The 24,365-nt window shown below is 32.8% G+C and overlaps 1 protein-coding gene across 2 annotated transcripts in view; it reads left to right on the plus strand.

Annotated features, from left to right (window-relative positions):
* LOC111064505 overlaps positions 1–24,365 on the plus strand; it is a 127,835-nt gene that overhangs the window by 51,551 nt on the left and 51,919 nt on the right. For both annotated transcript variants that reach the window (XM_039442348.1, XM_039442349.1), the window contains exons 9-11: positions 858–1,085; positions 4,750–4,995; positions 6,129–6,240. In XM_039442348.1, coding sequence (XP_039298282.1) covers positions 858–1,085; positions 4,750–4,995; positions 6,129–6,240 — 586 coding nt within the window. The remainder of the gene's footprint in view (positions 1–857; positions 1,086–4,749; positions 4,996–6,128; positions 6,241–24,365) is intronic.

A 24,365-nucleotide genomic window follows, 5' to 3' on the forward strand; every position in this document is an offset into this window, starting at 1 on the left:
TAAACCCGGAGGAAGAAGACTACAAAGAAGACCAAGAAAGCGGTGGGTTGACGATGTGGAGGAGGATTTGCGAAGAATGGGTGTAAGAAGATGGTGAAGAACAGCAGAATGTCGAGAGAGATGGAAGCACGTGGTTGTGAAGACTAAGGCCCCTACATGGGCTGTAGTGCCAATAATGATGATGATGATGATATTGTACAATAATACTGAGTGTCTATTTCGTGCTTTAAATATGTGTAATTTTATTTATTTATTCAATTATTCAGAATTACATAACTTTTAGAAAAGTACCACAGTCGTAAGCCCAAAAAGGGTTCCAATCTTAATTTATACAACAGTCCAAATGCAGCTATAGTGAGGTCCACGTTATGATGGCAGTGTTTGATTAGCAATGTTATTGCTATCCTTGTCTATCATTCAACAAAGCGGATAGTGCTATATTCTGCTTTGTTCTGTTGCCAGATCGTCTTTTAACAATGTAGAATTAATAAACAAATATTTCATATTAATTAGGAAAATCTATTATGAACTTATTGAAAAATATAAATTATTGCTTAATAAAATGTAATTGATTATTTTAAACGAGAATGAACCGTTAATATTACCTCAATAAACCTGTATCAGCTACCGTCTATAGAAGGCATTCACAAAACAGGATCGGCAATGTTCTTCTCCTATCTTTCTCCACTGCCATTATAACGTGGACCTCACTTAGATTATGGGTCACTTTTACATTTCTGAATTAAACACTTCAATTAAATTCAAATTATATTATTTGGATATCAGGATGTTGATTTAATTTCAAGAGATGTTTCTGATCAGGATGTTAATTTGTGGATATTTTTTGTTAATTGCAGGGGCGCGGAGCACCATTCTTTCCATGGTTAAGTAAGCACCAACCACACACCAATGCTGAACAATTGCGGGAGGATGGGTCAGTGCTAGTGTGCACATTTTGTTACCATAGCGTCTTAGCACAGTGGCGCCGGGGAGAGACGCATCACCATCCTAACTTCCATGACTACATATGCTATGTGTGTGGCATAACCACCTATAGGAAACGTGTACGAGCTTTACCTGTCAAGGTGAGATTCAACTTGGTGATCAACGTTGCTCAAAACTATACAAAACAAATTTGTCAAATAAATTTTAAAATATAATTTCTCGATTGAATGATACTGTATTGTGGTAATTGTTAATAAGGTGTGTACAGATATACGCGCCGCGAACATGAGCAATTCACTTCTAATCAGCTGACTATATCTGTATTTTTACAGAGACGGTAAGATACAGATATAAAAAGCTTGACATCAGCTGATTAAAAGTGAATTGCTCATGTTCGCGGCGCGTAAATCTGTACGCACCTATAGCCTCCACCAAGTTCGCCTTACACCCACACGAGAACTGTTGATCTCAAATTGCGCCCCAACAGTAATTCTGTGTAATAATTGAGAACACCAATTATTGGAGTCCTCGTGAGGGTGTAGATTTAACTGAACTGAACTAAACCAGTACAGCTGAATACTATGATGGTTTTATATGAAAATATAGTCCTGGAAATTAATGGGAAAGATATCATCCAGTTCAGTTTTCAGATTGATAATGTTTGATTCTGAGCAGAAGATTCATCTATCGAGAGAGATTGTGGAAGATGAGGAAGCTCCAACTTCAAAGTCGCAAACGAAAGCCTTTAACCACTGGAAACAGCTAGTGATACTAATTGATAGAATAGTTCTTCTGGATGTTACAATATCCGTGATACTACTCAAATTGCTATACTTTCCGCATTTATCTGAGTATAAATTGGATTACAAGCTGCTCAATTAATGGGGATTCACCTTCATAATGATACCCTACTAATACAACTTCTTGCTGATTTTAAAGACAATAAATAACTGAAATATCAAAATAATGAAATGAATGAACCAGAATACAATAATTGTATTGTCAGTTCTGCTTTATTTATTTCACTATTTTGATGTTTCATTTTCAGGACTATAGTTTCTTATAAAAACCAATAAAATATTCAGCGTTACTGGTTTAGTTCAGTTCATCTACACGGCTGTAGGTGGGTAGGTTTCAACATGAAATAGTCCTGGAAATAAAAAATAAAATGCTAAATAGATTAGAGTTAACAAACTAATGAATCAAGTAATGTATTTTATACTTTAAGTTTTAACTTTGTTTTAAACTTTAGATCTAAGATTAAAGTCGACGGTTTGGCATTTCTCTTAATGTTCAAATGTTAAAAAAAAATGCTAATAGATTAGAGTTAACAAACTAATGAATCAAGTAATGTATTTTATACTTTAAGTTTTAAACTTTGTTGACCGAGCGAAGTGAGGTCTAAGATTCATTCAAGTCGACGGTTTGGCATTTCTCTTAATGTTCAAATGTTTATATGTTTAAATGTTTATATGTTGCGCATTTACCGCGAAACGCGGTAATAGATTTTCATGAAATTTGACAGGTATGTTCCTTTTTTAATTGCGCGTCGACGTATAGACAAGGTTTTTGGAAATTTTGCATTTCAAGGATAATATAAAAGGAAAAAGGAGTCTCCTTCATACGCCAATATTAGAGTAAAAATCAGACTATAGAATTATTCATCATAAATCAGCTGACAAGTGATTACACATATGTGTGGAGAAGCCAGTCTATTGCTGTATTTCCATAAGGTATATAGTTTCAATCAAGTACTTGTGGATGAGAATACTGCGTTAGGTCTACTGTTCACAGAACTACTAGTAATTATCATTAAGGATAAATAAATTTGAATTTGAACTACATTGTAAACAGCGTCATAGAGTAACACAGTGAAACTTTAGAGTAACATAGAGAGTAGAGTAGAGTAGAGTAGAGAGAGTAGAGTAAAACATAGAGTAACACAGTGTATACATTGATACTTGTGCAAGTTTACACTATATGTGGAATTTCTAAGGTGAAATGTAAAGGTTTTGTTACTCCCACATGTACTACATTTAATCCAAACTAGTTTCAATGCTGCCTCAAGGCATCATCTTCAGTGGTACAGTCTAACCAAAAAACCACTGAAGTTGATGCCTTCAGTGCATTGAAACTAGTTTGGATTAAATTAATCATACTTGGAAGTGACAACATCTTTTTATCCCACCTCAATACTTGTGTAAGTTTTTAATCAACTAACTAAATTTCAATTGGTTGAAAAATTGTAAAACTTATTCTTTAGTGTGAGATCTCTTGATACTAGTTATTACATCCATTTCAATTGGTTTAAAAAAATGGAAAACTTATTCTTTATTATAAGATCTCTTGATACTATAGTGTGGTCCACGTTATAATGGCAGTGGATGAAGATAGAAGAATAGCGATACCGATTCTCTGCATTAATTAATTATATTTCTACACTGTCAAAAACATAATTGGCATCGTTGTGGGCCTAGAAAAGGATAGTACCACCGGCTTTGTCAAATGATAGACAAGGATAGCAAAACCAAAGTTCATCAAATACTGTCATTATAACGTGGACCTCACTATAGTTATTATTGAACAAGCACTTTGTAATCAGCATTGAAATGATTGGGAGAGGGCTGTCACATTGAAAATGGATGTGTTACAGAAGTTTTTGTTTTCTATTTTTTCTCAAGTTTTTCTAATTCTGTTCGTAATCATCATGATCATTGTCAATGTATATACTTACAACTAATAATTGACTGCATGTCGGTGTTTAAAACAACAAAATAGTATGTTAATACATCGCAATCAGGAATTGATCAAGAAACCAAAATCTGTAATATAACATCGTGGAAGTCATCTTTATTTTTGTCATGTCAGAGGCCCCTGAAATTGATCAGGTGCGACCTGTAAACTCCGACACCAGACCTGAGTCAGCCAGGTCACTCTATATTTATTATTTAGGTCGATATTATTATTTATTATTATCCTCTACCAAAGACTAGACTCAACAGTTTTATAACTGTTTTTTTTTGTAACAGTTTACCAAAGACTAGACTAGAGAAATGTTCTATTACCCAACAAATTAGCAATTCTTTTCATGATAATTGTCACATTTGTATAGATGAATGAACTGTTCTGTTACACGCAATGTGAACTTACTTGAGAAAGTCGCTATTCTTATACTGATAATTTTCATGATTGTATGGATGAATTAACACGGACTTGCAGAACTTCAGTGGTCGCGCGTGAGCATTTTGCTCACACTCACCCTTATGGCTCCCTAGACTATAAACAGTTCGTTTTGACAATGCTCTTTCAATATTTATCAATTTCAAATCTTTCTCAAACGTGTTTCATGTTATTATATACTATTTAATAGTATATAATAACATAATACATGGAGGAGATTCCAAAAATACATACTGCAAATTTATTGTTAGAATTTATCATTTCTATGGGATAAAATAATCTACTCATGAATGGAATGAATATACCTTCTTTATTTGACTCATTTTTCGACATTTAGATAAAATAAAAAGATAATGAAAGTTTGAATTAGAAGATGGAATATAAAATGGGAAGATAATACCTATGTATTGAAATTAGTCAACGTTCATTCTGTCATCCTCAAACTGTTCAAGTTGTCTAGAGGACAGTCACAGCGAGGTTTACATGAGCTGCCAACCTTGGAAAACGAAAATTCCCAAAGCTACATACAAAAGTTACAATTGTGCGGCAATTTGCCGCGGGCGCGACTACTCGCGTGTTAACAAGCGATGTAAACAATTAATTGAATTTGAATTTTGTTTGAAGGAATTCCCATTTCTCCGCTACCATCGCCAACCGGAGCGATCCCTCCTACTGGAGAACGGGGAGTTCGCAGTGGTCTGTCTGGACTGCTACGAGACCCTGAGGACGCAGAGCCTCGAGTACGAAAGATGGGGTCTCCCACTTGAAAAAAGACAATACAACTGGTTCACTCAGCCTCCACCTCCTGAGGACTCGTCTGATGCCACTGTTGCTAGGTTACCGTCTGGCCAACGCTCTGATAAACCGCAGGTTTGTTTAGTAACCAACTTTTGAAATTTAAATTTAGTGCAAAAAATCTATCAGAAAAGAATTAAAATGTTGCTATGTTACCGTCCGGCAAGCTTTCTGATTAACCGCAGGTTTGTTTAGTAACCAACTTTTGAAATTTAAATTTATTGCAAAAAACATTCAAAAAATAATTGAAATGTGGCTAGGTTACCGTCCGGCAAACGTTCTGATTAACCGCAGGTTTGTTTAGTAACAAACAAAATTACTCAAAAATTTCCAATCTGTAGAGATTTGAGTGATATATTTTTGTTTTTAAATATCAAAATTCAAAATTTTTAGTTTAGTCATTAGTTTTGAAGTGGAAATTGGACTTTTTGAAGTGAAAGTGAAATCTTAACCTTATTCTTTTTTGAAACTTTTATTTGTAAAAATTTGAGAGAATACAGTTTTGGGCTATGCCTGTTGTCTTCTCCCAATCATATTATATTTATTATAATTATGATCTGTAATGCCAATGGAATAAATGAATAAACAATCTTCTGAGATCTAAATTTATTACAGAAAAGAATTGAACCGTTGCTAGGTTAATGTCTGATCAACGCTCTGATAAGCTTCAGGTTTGTCTACTAAACAACTTTTGAAATTTAAATTTATTGCAAAACCCGATCAGAATAGAAATGAACTGTTGCTATGTTACTGTCTGGCCACCGCTCTTATAAACAGCAGGTTTCATGTAAGAACCTGGTTTCATGCAGGTTTCATGCTGCTATTTTCGCTGTTGTTGACTACCCTATCATCTATTGTAAGTAGTGCGCAAGCGCACACATTCATACCACTGTCGTTTCAGTAATTAAACTATATCAAGGAAATTTAGTTTGTCGTGCTCTCTTGTACGTTTGTCATTACTTTCACTAGTTTACTACTCCTCTACAGTTTGTTTTACACTCAAGCTTCTTGATACAATATTGTAACTAACAGAATACGTTTTCACGTTAGTGAATAAATCTTCTCATTAAGGTAATGAAATAGTTAATTTATTCAATTCCTAGTAAAAGAAAGAAACTTGTCTGTGTGTATACCACTGTATAATGTTAGATTATTTGGTTGAAAAAATTAGATCTTTAAAAAATGGATTAAATGTTGTTATTTTCCAGGTTCCTCCCGGCCTTCCTGTGAGTCGGACGCCACGTAAAAATTGTTCGAGCTCCTCTACGAAACACATGAGTGACAAATCTCGTCAACAGGGAGCAACTAAGAATGAACAAGGTTAGTGAATACAATAATTCTTTCTAACCATAACATCCAATTACTTCTATCCAAAAAATCTAGATGTTGTTTTCCATAACGAAACACTATATATTAACTATGTTGTAGGCTACACACTGTGTTTCTTCGTCAAAGTGTCTAGACTACAACAACGTTAAGATATCGTTGTGTCTGGGAGACATCATTCCTATCCAGCATCTACAAACCCCTATTTATTAGGCCCTGTACACATGACGACGTTAAACGCCGTGGTTAACGCTCGGTTGTCAAACGTGCGTTTGACACATACATAGAAACAATGGGATCGTACACATATGCAAACGCGCGTCTTGAATCAACGTCGGCAAAACGCGGTGCTTGTAGTTTCCACATCAACCGCCGCGTTTGCAGAGCGCTTCGAGTTCCTATACTGTGCATTGGAACGTACACATGCACTCAATCGAACGCTCGCTTTTGAATGAATGAATGAATGAATTTTATTTGCCAAAAACAAAATACAAAAAAGCTTTACAAAAAATAAATATACTTGAACCAAGATACATACATTTATTTAATTATATATAATAACGAAATGATATTCTTTATATTATAAATATAGTTATAAAATGAAGATTCAATTTATGTTCACATGCATAGGTACAGTAGGTGAGGCAAAAACACCGGCAAAAGGAAGATTCCTTGTGCGCCAGTGTGAGTCGTAAATCAGCTTAATCAGGGATGTAATATATAAACTTGAATTGTATATAAATTATGTAGTGAATAGGTGATCTGAGCCCTGATAAGTGATCTTGTGTTTTGTTTCATCTTGTTTTGTGTTTGCAACGGTCAACGCACGGTTAACGCCCTCATGTGTACGGTATCACAATTTGCCAACGCGGCGTCTAACGCCGTCATGTGTACAGTGTCTTAGAGCTAAGGAGATGTTCATAGTTGGAAATTACTATTCAGTATTTGCAAACCCTATCAACTATAAATTACAGTACATAGTAAATAAATGACAGCTAAAAAATCGTTTGTTATTGGAAATCTCTCATCTCAACATGTCAGATAAGTTGACTACAGTTTTTGCTCACACAGTACTGGCGTTTTCGTCTGGTTACAGTCTATCAATTGAAAAAGAAAATGAAAAAGATTTTATTCATCCAAAAACTAGTACAATAACAGGAAAAATCTGTTTCTTATCATCTAAACATAGACATGTACAGTAATAATGATGTAACAGAATGATAAGATTCTTTTATAAGAATGAATAAAACAAAAAACGCCCCGAGGCCTAGCCTGTGTGTGGTGAAATTTTATCAAGTTAGCATCCTAAACAATCACCTACTGTGAAAGAAACGACAAAATGGTGTTCTGCCAATCGCTTCATTAATAATTGAAATGTTTTTTCAAATGTTATTCATAAAATATTGTGTTCATTTGATGGAACCAGGTTCTGCTTGATCTGCTGATGTAGAAGAAATATTGAAACTTTGACAAATCCTACATTATTGTGACTATTTGTTTATTTTTGTAAGTAATCTGTTTCTTTTTGTGTTTCCTGAGATTAATCAAGTTCCTTGTTCCAAGTTCCCCGTTCCACTTCAATTTGTGACAAGAGTCATTAATACTCAATTTTTCTATGAATGAATACTTATCGAGTCACCAATGCTTCAGTTTTCTGTGAATGAATAATAATTGAGACATCAATGCTTCCGTTTTCTATCAATGAATACTTGAATCATACATAATACTCCATGAGATGTTACAGTGAACATTTCAATTGATGCTATTAAAGTATTCAATTGCCCAAGACGATAATATTAACTTGGACAGTTGTATACTATAATTTAATCAATTTCTCTGTTCTCTAGTATCATCAATGTACATGGTAAATGAATGCGTCTAAACAGTCATTAAAAAAATAATGAATGAAAAATGAATATTTGCTCAAATATTATCGGTTCACATAAAATATATTATGATGATTAAATAACCATTATGAGTTTAAGGCTCAACTCACTCTTACGCCACTCAAGTCGAGAAGAGACTGCGACTCTAGTCTCTTCTTGACGCAGCATGTGTTTCCAAATGGTGACACTCAGAAGTCGACTCTTGACTCAGCGACCTCGTGACTGTGAGACTGAGTCGAGCGTCAATTCGACATGTTGGTCGAGCCTCGACTCGAGTTGCGTAGTACCATGCATTTTTAATAAAAGTGAGGTTATGTTTTATGAAAGTGATGTTTTATCATTTTAGATAAGACAATAATTCATAATAATTATTAGGAAATTTGTTACATGAGAAGTAGTGACGAATTTGATCTTATATTTTTAATAATGTGAGGTTAGAAATGGGGTAGCATGGAACTGAAGTAGTGACAATGAGCAAAAAAGTCGTAAGGTCGAGAGACTGGAATATCCTCGACTGGAGTCGTACGATTTGAGTCGAGGTAGTGTGAGTTGAGCCTAAGAATTTTGAATAAAAACACAAATCTGTTGTCAAGTTCTACACTGTTTGAACTTGTTTGAACAGTGTAGAACTTGACAACAGATTTGTGTTTTTATTCAATTTTGGAACGGTTCTACAATAGTGACAATGACTCAGTCGATTAATGAGAATTTTATTATCACATCCCAATCCTAATTTCCTTAGTTAATTCAATTTTCTTCAACAAAATAGTTCTCATTTATAATATTGTACCTGTAGGTACCCCATGGTTTACATTACATTCTTTCAAATGTCATTTTAAGGTATTTTAAAGGTGAGGTTATTTCTTACATTTTAGTCATGTACGTTTTATTACTTATAGTGAGATTCATTTTATAAAGTCAGCACTACCTAAAAATCGTTAGTTTGATATCCTTGTCTGTCATTACACAAAACAGATAGCTCTATCCTTTTCCAGCTACTCACCGTTACCAAATCTTTCGTACATTATCTATATAATAAGAGAGAGTAGGGTTGTGTTTGTTCGCATCAAAACATGCAAACTTGTGGATTGCATACCGGTAAAACGGGAATGATTTAAATCTTCAAATTTTGCAAATTGATTCTAAAAATATCAATCTCGTGCACTTCGAAGCCCGAATTTCAATTTTGCTCCTAGATTTTTCAGAATTAATGTTGAAATTTAATTCATGGGACATGAATACATAACTATGTTAATGTAGAACTATAATCTAGAGCAAGGTACCTAGAATACGTATTCTAGGTACATTGATCTAGAGAGACTACCTCTTCGAAACAGATGGTTAAAATTGGTAAATAAATTAATAGCCAGTCCAATTTTGTCAGGTTGACATCAAGTTGAGGAAGGTTTCTGAACAAGATTTGAGTTATATCACTTTATTATGTTAGTATCAAGTTATGATATGTTAGTATCAAGAATTTATCTATACTGTAATAAAGGAAAGAACTGGCTTATACACGTACGGGATATGAAAATCATGTTTGACGCATCATCACGTCTAAACTACTGGACTGAATTCAACTTTAAATTTTGCATACAGTTTCTTAATTAACTGAGGATGGTTCTATGCCAACTTCAAACTCTACAATATTCCACTCAATCAAGTTTTCAGTTTGTCAAGTTTCAAAATGGACCCTTGCGGAGCACGGGTTACCTGCTAGTTAAGAAATATAATGAACTACCAGTTTAATCTCAATTTGGAAAATTCATTATTAAATCATGACAAGAATCAACAACTAATATTAGCTCGGTTGAATAAAAGCTTGTAATTATTAATTCCAAGTTATTTTTACTCAAATAAATTTGGATATCACTAATAGCCCTAGGTGGAAGTAAAATATTCCGGTCGCCCTAGCAACCGCTCAATGCCTGTGGATGAAAATTGACATAGTAACAGCTGCTAGACCTAGTATTTTGGTTTAAGGTATGATTACATTGGATGCACATATGTGCAAGTGCATGTAAGATCATGCATGACCAAGCGCGCAGATAAGAAACAAAATCTGGAAAAAAGGCATAGAAATACGTTGTGATTTGCCTGTAGCTGCTCACACTGAACGCCACCAGCAAGTAAACGCCTTCAGTGTGGCGTTCTTTTCAGATCTTTTTTCTGATTTTTTTCTGAAAATCTTTTCAGATTTTGTTTCTCATCTGCGCGCTTGGTCATGCATGATCTCACTCTATGTGCACTTGCACATATGCATCCAATGTGATCATACCCTGAGAATTTGGGAAAACATGTGATTACTCCTATAGTGAGTTCCACGTTATAATGGCAGTGTGTGATTTGCAATGGTGTTGCTATCCTTGTCTATCGTTAAACAAAGCAGATGGCACTGTCTCTTTCACGCATTGCGATGTTGCCACATCGTTTATCAACAATGTAGAAATTCAACTAATTGACAAAATATTCAATCTTAATCATGAAAATTTATTATTACATCTTTAAAAAATGTAATTTCTTGAAAAATTAAATATGATTGACTATTTTCAACAATAATGAACAGTTAAATTCATCAGATATAACAGTATCAGCTGTTGGGGTGGCAAGGCTGAGATCTGGCAACCCTTTTCTCCTATCTTCCTACACTGCCATTATAACGTGGACCTCACTATAGTCGCATCTACCTAGAACTAGCACATGATTATTCAACTGAATTTTTGCACTGTAGTGAGGTCCACGTTATAATGGCAGTGTTTGATTGGCAATGTTATTGCTATACTTATCTATCATTCATCAACAAAGCAGATAACACTATCTCTATCTCGTTTTGCTCTGTTGCCAGATCGTCTTTCAACAATGTAGAATTAATAATTAACAAAATATTCCATCTTATTTTATGAAAATTCATTATGAAATTATTGAAAAATATAATTTCTTGCTCAATAATATTTTAAATGAGAATGAACATATGGCGAATCATATGATGTTTTAAACCTTTGATGTTTTAAAATGGCTTGTTTGTTTATCACTAGTAACAGTTTTATTTCAATATTTTATCAAAAGTTCAATTTTGTCATTCAACATTAAAATTAATTCATCATTCATTTAGTTCCATTTAATCAATTTCGACATAGGAATCATCAAATCAAATTCCTGTAAACAGTTAATATTACATCAATAAACCTGTATCAGCTACCGTCTATAGAAGGCATTGACAAGAAGAGGATCGGCAACGTTGATCTCCTACCTTTCTCCACTGCCATTATAACGTGGACCTCAATATAGATACAACTAATGGCTAGTTGCTAGCCACTAGTTTATAGTTTTTACTCAATCGACCTATTATATCAGGTATACCGAGATAATTTCAATAACAGTATCTAATATAGAAGAGGTCGACAAAATAAAACTTGGCAACTATTCCGTCTTATTATTTCCACTGACATTGTAACGTTTATCTCACTATAAGGCATTTAGACTCATCAGTTTTCACAGGTTGTTATTTATATAAGCTGTGTTCATAGCCGTGAATTCAAACTCTTCCAAAAGTATTCTACATGATTGTTGCCTATCAAGATAAAACATTTTTCTGATATACTCTTTTTTGAAATTCAATATTCTGTTTAATCTTAGGTTTTTGTTTATCAATTTTTTCACAAATCAAAATACATTACAAAGAGAGAATGCACCATTTATTTATTCATTCTTTTTATTGTATAAAACACTATAATCATGACATTGGAGGAAAAACGAAATTTTGAATCTTTTTCCCCACATAGACGAATCTGTGAGCATTGTATTGCATTTGTGTGTGGGGAAGAGTCCTTTCATGTATTAATACTTGATATTACAATTATTTGAAACTGTGTTCCCATACGATCGTCCTGGATTTTACTTCTTTGAGATAAATACGTTCTAGGATATGATTAGGAAATTTTCTCGATTGCACCTTTCGAAAACGATTGTATAATTGTCGCACATACAGACAAAGTTTTTGAAAGAATGCCTTGATTTGAAAATAGTTTGTATGTTGCCTGCTGTGTTACACATCTACTCTACAAGACGTATTCGCCTGGTGTGGAAGGTCAGGTAAGTCGGAGAAGGGAGAGGCCCATTCTTGTGTTTCATCTCGTATAGACTTTGTGAGTTTTATTTCTACTATCTCTTTTCATCCAAGAATTTGTTGTTGATTGTGTTGTTTGTATTGTTGTAAATTTGCTTTTGTGATTAACACTTTATTCATTAAAAGTTTACATTCACGGACAAGATAAAAATAGAATAAAACATCATCTTTGAACGTATCTCATTTACTTGTAACCGTTCGTTGCTAAAACAGTCACCTTGGCAACCGTGCTCACATGATAAATCCAAGTAGGGTTAGCCTACATCAGTATGTTGAACAATCTCAAACTATATCTTATTTCTACAAAAATTCAATTTTCCGGCAGGTGAGATCTATATAATTAAAATTGACTTCTGAAACTCCTGTTCTTGAGAAGCGTTTAGTTTTTAAACTAACGTACAGACTTATCCGTCATGAACACGCGCCTTTAAATTCTAATCAGATAGATGGTGAGATCTATAAAATTGAAATTGACTTCTGAAACCCCCTGTTCTTGAGAAACGTTTAGTTCTTAAAGGTGCGTACAGACTTATCCGTTATGAACACGCATTTAAATTTTCATCAGCTGATGCTACCCTTATTATACCTGTATTTGTATACAAAAACAGTAAGATTCTGATATAATGTGCATAGAACCAGCTGATGAAAAGTGGAATGCGCCGCGTGCTCATGGCGCATTAGTATGTACGCACCTTGAATAATTTTGATCTTACAACCTGAATTATACTCATATCAGGCTTCGCATCTCCATTTGTTCACAGACAATTCATTATGTCATGATATTAATTAAAAACATATTCATCAGTTGATAAATATCTTAATACTATCGTATTCCAGTGATTCATCAATTAAACATCAATTTTTTAGAGAAAATGAGTGATGTGAATAATTTAAATCACGCGAATAACTGATTAGTGATAAAATGTTTAGATAATAACATGGGGACTATTAAAGTAATGACAGGAAATCACGGCTAGTGCATGAGTTCTAACTATTAGGATTACAATATGGATCGTACAGTAAGATTGGTACAGTATAATGATATTTTGCAAACAATTTTTACAAATGTAAAAATCTCATTATGCTTGGATGATACTTTGATCACCCATAATAATTTGGCATTTTTATCTTCATTGTATTTTGTCTATTTTTGTTTTGGTATAATATGGCAAATAAATTCGAATACCAGTATAATAATAATATTGCATAATAATATTGTGTACTTGATGTTGAAGAGCAGTAATCTACCATTGGTAACATCAACTAATTTTTTTTATCTTCATTGTATTTTGTCTATTTTGGTTTTGGTTTAATATGGCAAATAAATTCGAATACATGTGTACATGATGTTGAAGAGCAGTAATCTACATTGTTAACATCAACTAAAAATCATTGGAACCAGAAAATTTGGTTGTTATATTAATCTTTATGTTGCTTCAACAAGAAGTTGAAGAGAGTTGAAGGAAATTTTAAAATGATCTACAGAGTAAGAAATAATCGACACAGACATATCAGACATAATCGACTACATACAGTCTTCGAGAATATCTTGAAGAAAGAACCTCACTCCATCGACGACATGAAGCAAGATGATGGATACAAATATATTGACGACCATGGCGCTGATGTGATTCCAGTGGGAGAATTTCAAGTATCAGTATTATCTGCTATAGAAGAGGACTAGAAAGTGATGAAGTACAGCTGGTCACAATACATATATTGAGACGGAATTATGAATGGAAAATTAAGTATTCTATTAGAATAATGTCATGTCTTTCAACCTGTGAATAAGTCTAATTTTTAAGTGACTAACTTGATGTTGTAACACAATTAATTATGTTGAATAATCTGTTTTGTATGAATATTTCTATTTAATTATCATCCCTTTCCTATCATTATATACAGTACTGTAGTCTATAAGTCAACATGAATAGAATGCAGCTATATATTCGTCTCTATTGATTTCTAAATATGTATGTAAACGATCAAAGTATTCATAAAATTCAATAAGGATAGAAAGCAGATATAAACAATGATTCAATGAAGCTCAAGCTAAACTAGACCTGTTATGAATGTTGAAATGATAACACAAAAACATGGAAGTATTTATAATAATAATAATATTGAGATCATTAATTTATTTTTCTCATTAAATTTAATAATTGCGTGTGAAACAGATGTATTCTGTGTAATGAATACACATTTTATATGGGTAAAGATTGAAATAGAATTATCATCAAATGTTAGTCTCATTATTGAAGATTCTGAGACACTCAGCTCTTTTAAAATTCCTATTCCAAATTTTGCTGCTATCAGATTGTTCTGTTTCCATTTACAAATCTAATTCTAAATTCTAAATTCTTTCATACGAATTTCTGAATGTAAACTACTAAAATTGTAAGAAAAAGTAATTTGACAATAAATTTCATTTCAGTTTCCTTTCCTTTCATTCATGATGAACTCAATTTTGTAATATTCAAGTTATCCTAAATTTGAAATATTATGCTTTTGGAAGCTAGTAGTAAACCATACCCAAAAATTCATAATTCACTTATTTTTTATCTTCACATGAAATGTGCCCCTAACTTAACTCTGCCTAAAATAAAGAGGGTTTTAATTTTCAAAAGTCAAGTTTTATGTCTGCTTTCATTTGCCTTGAGAACAGTCTGATGTTGAAATATTCAATATATATCTTCAAATAAGGGTAGAAGAGTATTTTAGAATTTCCAGATTAATATTTATCTTAAGAAGTAATGAATTGTACAGTAGTAAAGAGCGTTAAAATGATCCTATTTTTGTTGTTTCCCACCAATTAAAACAGGAATGTAGTAGTAATGTAATAGAATGTATAAATCTCTCGATTTAAAAAAATGTCGGTAAATATATATTTCATAGTAAAGTTTGAACCCTGCAGCAATTTTTTAAAGTTGAAATCAATTTAATTGCTTTCTATTCATATTCAAACTGGTGGTGCATAGAATTAGTGCTCGAAAGTCACACTAGAGCGCGCTAGTGTACAGCGGGCTCTCACTGGCAGCCATATTTATTACTACTGCATAGCCCCTGTGCTTGTGTGCGCGAGTATGTGAGTGTTTTGAGTGAGTGTGTCTGTAATTTGTATGTCCATTTAGTTGCACATTTCGGTAGTATCTTCGTGTTCAGTGCTATTTAAATTTGTGTGTATGGTTCATTTAACATTTATTGTGAAACAAGATGATTTCCAATAATCAGATATCTGGTAAGTTCAATATAGTATTCATTTTTCAGAGAATCGCAGTTGTGATGTAGGGTTGCTCTATTGCGTCAGTTTATAAAGCGGCGTCACTAAGTTTTTAGGTTATAAAACTAATTTCAATCCAATTCTATTAGGATATTGTAGTGGAATAACTGATTTTAAAAACAGAAACTTAGGATAAAATAGGATTTCCTTCATCTATTATCTTCATTTTATCAAAGCAGTAAGCTAGTCTTGTTCTTTCAAAATGTGTTGTTTTGAAGTGTTCATGTTGTAATCGTCCATGTCAGGGCTTGCTGATTGAAAAATCGTTTACAGTTTAGATCAACTTATTTCTCATGGTTGTATTGAATTTATTCACTGAATATCGTAACATGACGATTCATCATGTAGAATAAACTTTGTCCTCTGTTTATTTCGAAAATATTGAGCTAGGAATTGAAAACTGTCACAACAAGCGTAGCTGATAGTCATTAAATTACTGAGGAGTCTTACGAAAGAATTAGGCTTTTAATTCAATCTATTTAATCGTTATTTGTGACTTTTTACAGATTATTCGCAATAACTATTCCATTTTAGGTTGAAATAACCTGATGAGTCGTTTATGCATAACAAACATTCAACTAACCTACCTTGAAGGTCCATGAACCTGAGGCATCGGGTTGCAATGCAATTCCCGTTCATTTTCAATTAGCTCTTGGAACTTATTTTTCAATTCCGTATTTTGCAAAACTTTTGTACCAGAAAACGTATTTTCTTATTCATCAACGACTGTTAGATAGGACAAGACACTATAAACTGTTGTTAAATGAATTGTGTCAGGATAAGACACTATAATCTGTTTTGAAATGGGATAGTGTTCTAGATGTTTAGGTTCGTCCAGTCTTAGGGCCGGTTGCACAAAAACCTATTAAATTTTAATCATGATTAGCTGCCACGAGAACCAACCAGGGAAGCCTTCTTTTAATAAAAGGCCTGTTGGACTTTTAAACCAATCAGGGCAGCCCTTGTTTGAAAAGAAAGCTTCTCTGATTGCTGATTGGTTCTCGCATTTAATAATGGCTCTTATGCAACTGAGTCAAAACATTCATTTGTGATCCTAGTACAGCTAGCTTGTCGTGACTAATTTCTGAATTTTGATATTTAACTAGGCTAGATAATTTGCCAGTTCCAAATCTAGATATCATCGTCGTTTTAAACCTGATTTGACAATTAGTAAGTACAAATTTCGCTAAAAGTAGCTTAGTAATCAAGATTTAATTTATCAGAGTCAATTTCAGATCAACAAGCAGCGAGACCTACAGAGTGAATTCTAAATCTGATCTAAAATTGCAAGCAATGCAACTTATGTCCTTACGAAAACTTCATACTCTTATTCCGCTTGATTATTAAATTCCAAATTTTCTCTTTGAATTGAAACAAAAAGAGGTAGGTAGCTGAGAAAATGATTGAAGTATGGAAGTGCCCAACATATTATTATTATTTGTAGGAATCCATCGTAAATGTGTTGAACTGTATAGGAATGATTACAGGTGCATAATTGAGCATTCATTGATAAATTGACTAGATCAGTTCTTATCTGTTTCATGAATGAACACATTATTCAGTAGTACGCGTGCCTCAGTTTGACCCTAGCTTTATTATTTTGATAACCGTGCATGATGACAGTTCATTAACACAATCATATAGGCTATGAATGAAGCTCCGCATTTATTTGACGTCCGTCTAACCTCTATTCAATTAAACAATTTATATCATTGCAAAATGAGTATTAGGTCATTCATCAAATTCAAATTCTATAGTCTATACTCTGAGACTCGTTATTATTAATCGACGAAGTTTAATCACATTTACATATTTATTGAGATGTTAGTTTGTTGAATGATTTCATTTATCGACTTCATTATCGTCTTCTGAATTTAATAAAGTATCATTTAATAATGTATCATTCATATCACTTTGATTGTTTGATTTACTCAAGAAATCATGAGTTCAGTAATGATTGCTATGCTTGTAATTAATCAATCAAAAACTATAAATCTGGAAGTCAGCTTGATGAAATTAAGACTTCATCGAATTTAAATTGAATTCAAATCACTGTTATCATTAGAACGTCTTCATATGATATGCCAAGTTTTTGAATTACATGCTATAGCTTGTGATGATCATAAGTTTTTATGTTCCTATGTAGTCATGATCATTATTATTGGCAACTTGATAATCTCTGCATCTCAAGTCTTTATTGGATTATTAATTGGTACTGTGAAATCTTATTAATAGAATAACACTTCACTTTCTTGCTTTGAATAGCTCTGGAAGGCAATAAAATCATAAATCAATCGTTCAGTTGATAGTGAAAATGGTTCTGTATGAAATTTATCTGTTGAAAACTAGTAATTCACATGGAAGGTCAAGACGTGCTCTTCAATTAAGATGATTTTGATTTGAAACTGAAAAGCATCATTCATGAAAAAGATTGACGCCTGAGTCAATTGGTTAGTCATCACTGTCAATAAACAGTTAGTACGGTTATAAATTTATCTTACACGAATCCAAGTACAAATTTAATTTTTTTACCATTTTACATTTCTTCCTTTCTTGTGTTGATAGCACTTCCATCTTCCTTATTCTAATATCTTATTTATTTTAGTGCGGTTATAAATTTTATCTTACAAGAATACAAGTACAGATAAAATGTTTTACCATTTTACATCTTTCTCTTTCTTGTGTTGATAGCACTTCCATCTTCCTTATTCTAATATCTTATTTAATTTCCATTATCGGTTATGGCTAAGAATTGGTTAGACTTACTAAAGAAATAAATACATCGTCTTTGAACATACTTCTTCATGTTCAATTACAAATAGCAGCGTCTTTCTGAAGTAGTGAAAATGTTTCTGTAATATATTTTACCTACTTTAAAAAAAGTAAAACACCCTAAAAAATAAAACGCTTTGGAAATAGATCATACTTTAACAATAAAGCATAGAAATGAGCAACCAAACATCTCAACTGCTATTCCTGAAATGATTTTTTTTTTGTCTTTTGAAACCAGGTATGGAAAAATACGGTGGAGAGTGTTCTTATGAAGCTATGAATTCGGAGTTTTGTTGAAAAATTTGTGTTGAATAATTGTGAAAATGGTCGACTGAACATTATATCCTCTTATTTGAAACGCAAAAATGTGATCTACGCATTCACAAACTTTATGAACTTCGATTGAATCTCCAACTACGAATCTATTTGTCAATGTTTACTTATCATTATTTAAAGAAGAATCTCAAAATTATTTATATTGTTGAGAAGGTAAATGTGATGTAAAAATTGTGATATTCGTGTGTGAGTTTATAAGGAACTCTTAAGTAATTAGTCAATGAACACAGTTGTTCATAACCAAGTATTATTAAATCGATAGTTTTGAATACTCTTGATCTCATATAAGTATTTTGTACGATCTGTTATTGAACACCAGGAATTTTGAGAAGTGAGTTGTAAAATGAAATACAACCATGACAGTTCAATTAATAGCCACATTGCCTTATTATACAAACTATATTCGAGCGGAAACTACCACCATGAGATGGTGGGTGTCCAATGATTTATACACAACCATGACTCTGAAACTCAAAATTTGAATTTGAGTAAAACGCTGAAATGGAATTAAATTATAACCAACATGCCCAAATCCCCGCGCCGCAACAGGGTTACCAACAGCAGAAACCGCTGCAAAACCCTTACCAACACAACAACCATAATTTGCACAATCATCACCATCAGCAACAACAACATCACGCTGCCATCAACAACTCGCAACATAATGTTAATGTCGTGCAGCATAATGTTGTCCAACATGGCGGCACGCCTCCAAGCGGTGTTTCGCCCCATCAGCAGTTTTACTATTACCCCTCGCACCTTGGGCTTCCGGTTCATCAGCAGAGTCAACCCAACCATCAGAGGCAGTCACCAGTTCAAATGAGTGAGTGTTTTTTTGCCAAATCTTTCAAGATTCTGATGTGACGCGAAGGTGTCAAGGTTTATGAAAATCAAATACAGTAGGATTCACTCCAAAGTGTCAGCAAATGAGTCAGTTAAATGAGAATAATTTGTGTTATTTGTAAGGAATGCTGAAATTCACTATAGATTCAGATAAAAATTGGGTCCTACTTCCGAGTGATATGTCTATTATACTCCGTTCAAATTAACTTCGGACTTAGGATGGACATGCGCAACAGAGAAGGCATACAGCGGCATGGATACAACAGTGGCTATGTTGCCGTTGTTTACCGGCCAGCGTTCTGTAATTTCCAGTGAGTATTCAAGCGCTCATGTTAAACTTAGGAAGTTTCCTCTCTGTAATCACATACTCGACTGACTCTAATCGATAAATTGACAACTGCGCTTCCACCTATGACTATCACTGCAATTGACTGATCTCCCTCCAGTTCTCTGCACCGCAAATTCCTCCAAGTCTGAAGTAAATTTGCACGGAGTATAATTGATGAAGAATAGCTACCTTGTAGAGTTTACATTAGTCAAGCTTCCTTGAATCAAAGTTGTCTTGACTTCAAAGAAACTTGTGAAAATGAACGATCGCTGCAAACTTGAAGTAAAGTTTACTTGAATTCAAATTTTCATACCCTCAAAACTATACAAGTATGGAGTAAAATATGGTTGAAAGTCTATTCAATCTTGAAATAATATTTTCCATGTGCATTTTACTTTTTTATTTAGTTGTTTTTATAAATTATACATTGACCGACAATAATTGTTTTATCTCATTTTCCCATTTGTAGGTTAGATGTACCTGCAACTTGAAGTCAAGTTTACTTCATATTTTCATCCCAAAAGTATACAAGTATGAACTTGAAGATGTTTGAAAGTCTATTCAATCTTGAAGTATTATTTTTCATGTGCATTATACTTTTTCATTCAGTTTACTTGAATTCAAATTTTCATACCCTCAAAACTATACAATTATGGAGTAAAATATGGTTGGAAGTCTATTCAATCTTGAAGTATTCTACATTCTTATAAATTCTACATTGACCGACAATTGTTTTATCTTATTTTCCCATTTGTAGGTTAGATGTACCTGCAACTTGAAGTCAAGTTTACTTTAAATTTTCATACCCCCAAAAGTTTACAAGTATGGACTAAAATATGTTTGAAAGTCTATTCAATCTTGAAGTTTTCTTTTTCATGTGCTTCATACTTTTTTATTTTATAAATTGTACATTGACCGACAATTGTTTCACCCTATTTTCCCATTTTTAGGTTAGATTGTACCTTCAAGTTGGATGAAAAATTCAAACATGTTCAACATCTACTTGATTCAAAAATTGTAGATTCAAGTTTTAAAACTACAAAACTTGAATTCAAGAAAACTTGAAGGAGTTACATTGGTATTGTGGAAAAATATTGTTTAAAAATTCAAACATGTACAACATCTACTTCATTCAAAAAAAAATGTAGATTCAAGTTTTAAAACTACAAAACTTGAATTCAAGAAAACTTGAAGGAGTTACATTGGTATTGTGGATTCAAGTTTGTATTTTTTTTTATTCAAGTTTTCGTGAAATCTAGGAAACTTGACTAAAGTAAACCCTACTCTTTGGTGAGATTCACTTGTAACAGATAGCATTATTCCCCACACACAGACATGTTGTCTTTGAGGGGAATATTCACTATGTATATTTCGTCTCTGCTGCTGTATTCACTTTTTTGTGAATAAAAATTATTTGATTCGATTAAATGGGGATCATTGATCATTGTTATTTATTATAAATGCTGACAATTCGGAATGATACTCAAATTCAATTTATTTGCCATAAAATTACAAATCAGTAGTAGACAAAATACAATGAAGTTTGCATGCATTAGTGCTTAGTCATAATATTATTATCTATAAAACTTTCAGGTTGGAATAACAATGTGTAACTCTTGCATGAACATAGTGGTGCTTAGTCATAATTCTGTTGATAGAACGTTCAAGATGGAATAACAATATATCTTTTCTAACTCATTATAGCTTCAGTTCAAAATTGTTTGTTTCCAAGTGAGATTGATTAGTTAGGAGATTCTCAAGAGAGAGAAGTCTGCTCCTGATGGTAGACATCATGATTAAGTGAATTGAATCCTTTTTTTTGCAAATCCGTGAGCCACATTTTTCCCCGTTCAGCCATAAAATAGCCTACTAAATAGACAACATGCAATGAAGATAGAGTTTGCAACATTTTGGATTGGGGAGATGGTTTATTATTGATTAAGACCTTATTTATTGGTTTATTATTTATTGTACCTTAAGGATTGATACCAAACTAGCGTCTTTCTTGATCCATCAGTTTATTTTATTAGGTATTAATTGAAGATACTTGAAATGTTGTCAAAAAATCCACTTTATTAGGTATTTATTCTGTATCGTCTGAATTTCTGCTAAGTTCGTTTCTATCCTATTCTCATCAAGATATTTTTGAGGATTTTATGATAATAGTTTTTTGATGATGATGGAGTTTGTATGTGAGATGATAAGTTGAGATTTGAGATGATGATTTTTTTAGGTCAAGTTTTTTGAGGATGTCTAAGACTTGTATGTGACAATGATACTACACATTTCCATTGTTCTGTCGAAATATAATATTTCAGCAATGCTTTGAACTTTGTGAATCTATTCATGGTTATACCATAGAATATAATAATTATATTCTAATAAGAATAGAGAAAGTGTCTATGTTTTCTCTATGGTTTTACTCATTCAATTCTTTTTTCATAATTATCTAGCGATAGAAAGCTGATTGAAATGATGATATGATAAGAATTTCTAGTAGGTTATTCCCATCAAGCTCACAGTCAAGTTGCTTTTTCATAATTATATCGACAGAAAACTGACTGATATGATAAGAAATCCTTGCATTCTTCTTCAAGTTTAATAAATTAATATTGTGATCTATAGTGAATAATACTGGATTGACCTACAATTCAGTCTGTCAATTACGATTTTTTTAATGCTAAATGCGCTTGATCTATTCGATTTCAAATTGAGTTTAAAACATCCATCTGTTTTCAAACATGATTCTTTATGAATAGCTTTCCTGCTCATCATATTCACTTGATGATTTTGAATGGATGAGTTTAATTAATCAAAGCCACTCACTAAAATAGAATATAATTTGTAAAATATAAAATTTTACAAGAAGAACCTTCAACCCAATTACAAATAGAACAGCTTTTTAATAATAAAAGCTTTCAAATCTGGATATAAATATCCAACCATTAAGTTCTTGATATCATTTGCAGTCCTAGAAAATATATCATATGAATAGACAAACACATGATGATGATCATCATCATAAACAATAAATTATTGATAGTATTATAAAATAAAAACTTAGGAAGTCAAATTGCAAATTTTTAGTGAGAAAACATGAAGAACCGAATACATAACCTATGAACTTGAGTGTTGATAGGAAATGACATTGGGTAATACGGCAAGGCAGAACATCCAAAAGGATCTCTCTGCCGATAAAAGCCATATGGATAAATAAATTGATAGTATTTATTTAACGTTATTTATCTCATTCACTCACTTGAAAATGACATTAATATGTCGAAACATTTCGTTACAAATAAAATAAAGTTTTTTAATTTTCACAAAAGAAAATACTTATAATTTTCGTGGTCAACTATGAATTGCGATAATATGAAATTCTTATCATATTGATCAAAGTCAGTCACCCTTCTACTGCTAAAAGAATATGAATCAATCCCATTCAACAATATTAATAATACTCATAAAACAATGACTGACAGCCATTGCTGTTCTTGAATCTTGAATAATATGTAATAAGGAATTTGACTATTCGACTAAAACACTTGAATAATATTACGCAATCCTTTATGAATTCTCTGAATAAATTGTATGGAAGAAAATACTCAGTTATTGCAAAATTAACAGCATTGAATACGACGACATTCTAGTCTTGGAACTATAGTGAGGTCCACGTTATAATGGCAGTATTTGATCAACATTGGTGTTTTGTTATCCTTGTCTATCATTCGACAAAGCAGATAGTGCTATCCTTCTCTAGCTCCGCAACGTGCTAGATAGTTTCTCAACAATTTCTTGAAAAATATTCAATCTCAATTATAAAAATTCATCATCTTATCATTCAAAAGATATACTTTCTTGACGAATGAAATATAATTAATTATTCCAAACAAGAATGAGCAGAATTCTTCAATGTTGTTTTCCATCAGGAACTGCTTATTACTTTCCTTGCCCTACTACCATAGGTAAGGAAAGTATTGCTTTACAAAAAAAATTAAGGTACCCCAATTTCAAGTTTTCTATACGTTTCAAGGTCCCCTGAGTCCAAAAACATGATTTTTTTATTAGACTGTTGTCACAGTGAGTGATTAATTCATTTATTGTAAAAAATCTGACTGCTAGTCGTTCTTTTCAATAGCAAAAAGTGATTTAAGAATGAACAGTTGAAATTACAGTAGAACATGAGATATACCGGTGTCTGGTGTCTGCTATCCTCTATAGGCAGTGGCAAGGCAGTGAATCCGCACTACAGATTTCGTTTTTACCTTCCTTGCCCGACTAGCGTAAGGAAAGTAGATATCGCATTCCTTCTTGAAGCTTGGTGTTGTTGATGAATAAGCGTTTACAATAATGAATATCAGCCGTGATAAGTACCCTGTTTGCAGCTTCCTAGTAAACTATCATACTCTATTATACCACCACTATTATAGTAGGCCTATACACCCTTGCGGCAACCTCTCAGCAGATGTATGCTTGTACACCCCCAGCTAAACAACCCACTTCCGGTCTACATAGGTATACGGTACTTCCTGCTTCCCTGGATACACC

The sequence above is a fragment of the Nilaparvata lugens genome, chromosome X (assembly GCF_014356525.2).
Source record: "Nilaparvata lugens isolate BPH chromosome X, ASM1435652v1, whole genome shotgun sequence".
NCBI lineage: Eukaryota > Metazoa > Arthropoda > Insecta > Hemiptera > Delphacidae > Nilaparvata > Nilaparvata lugens.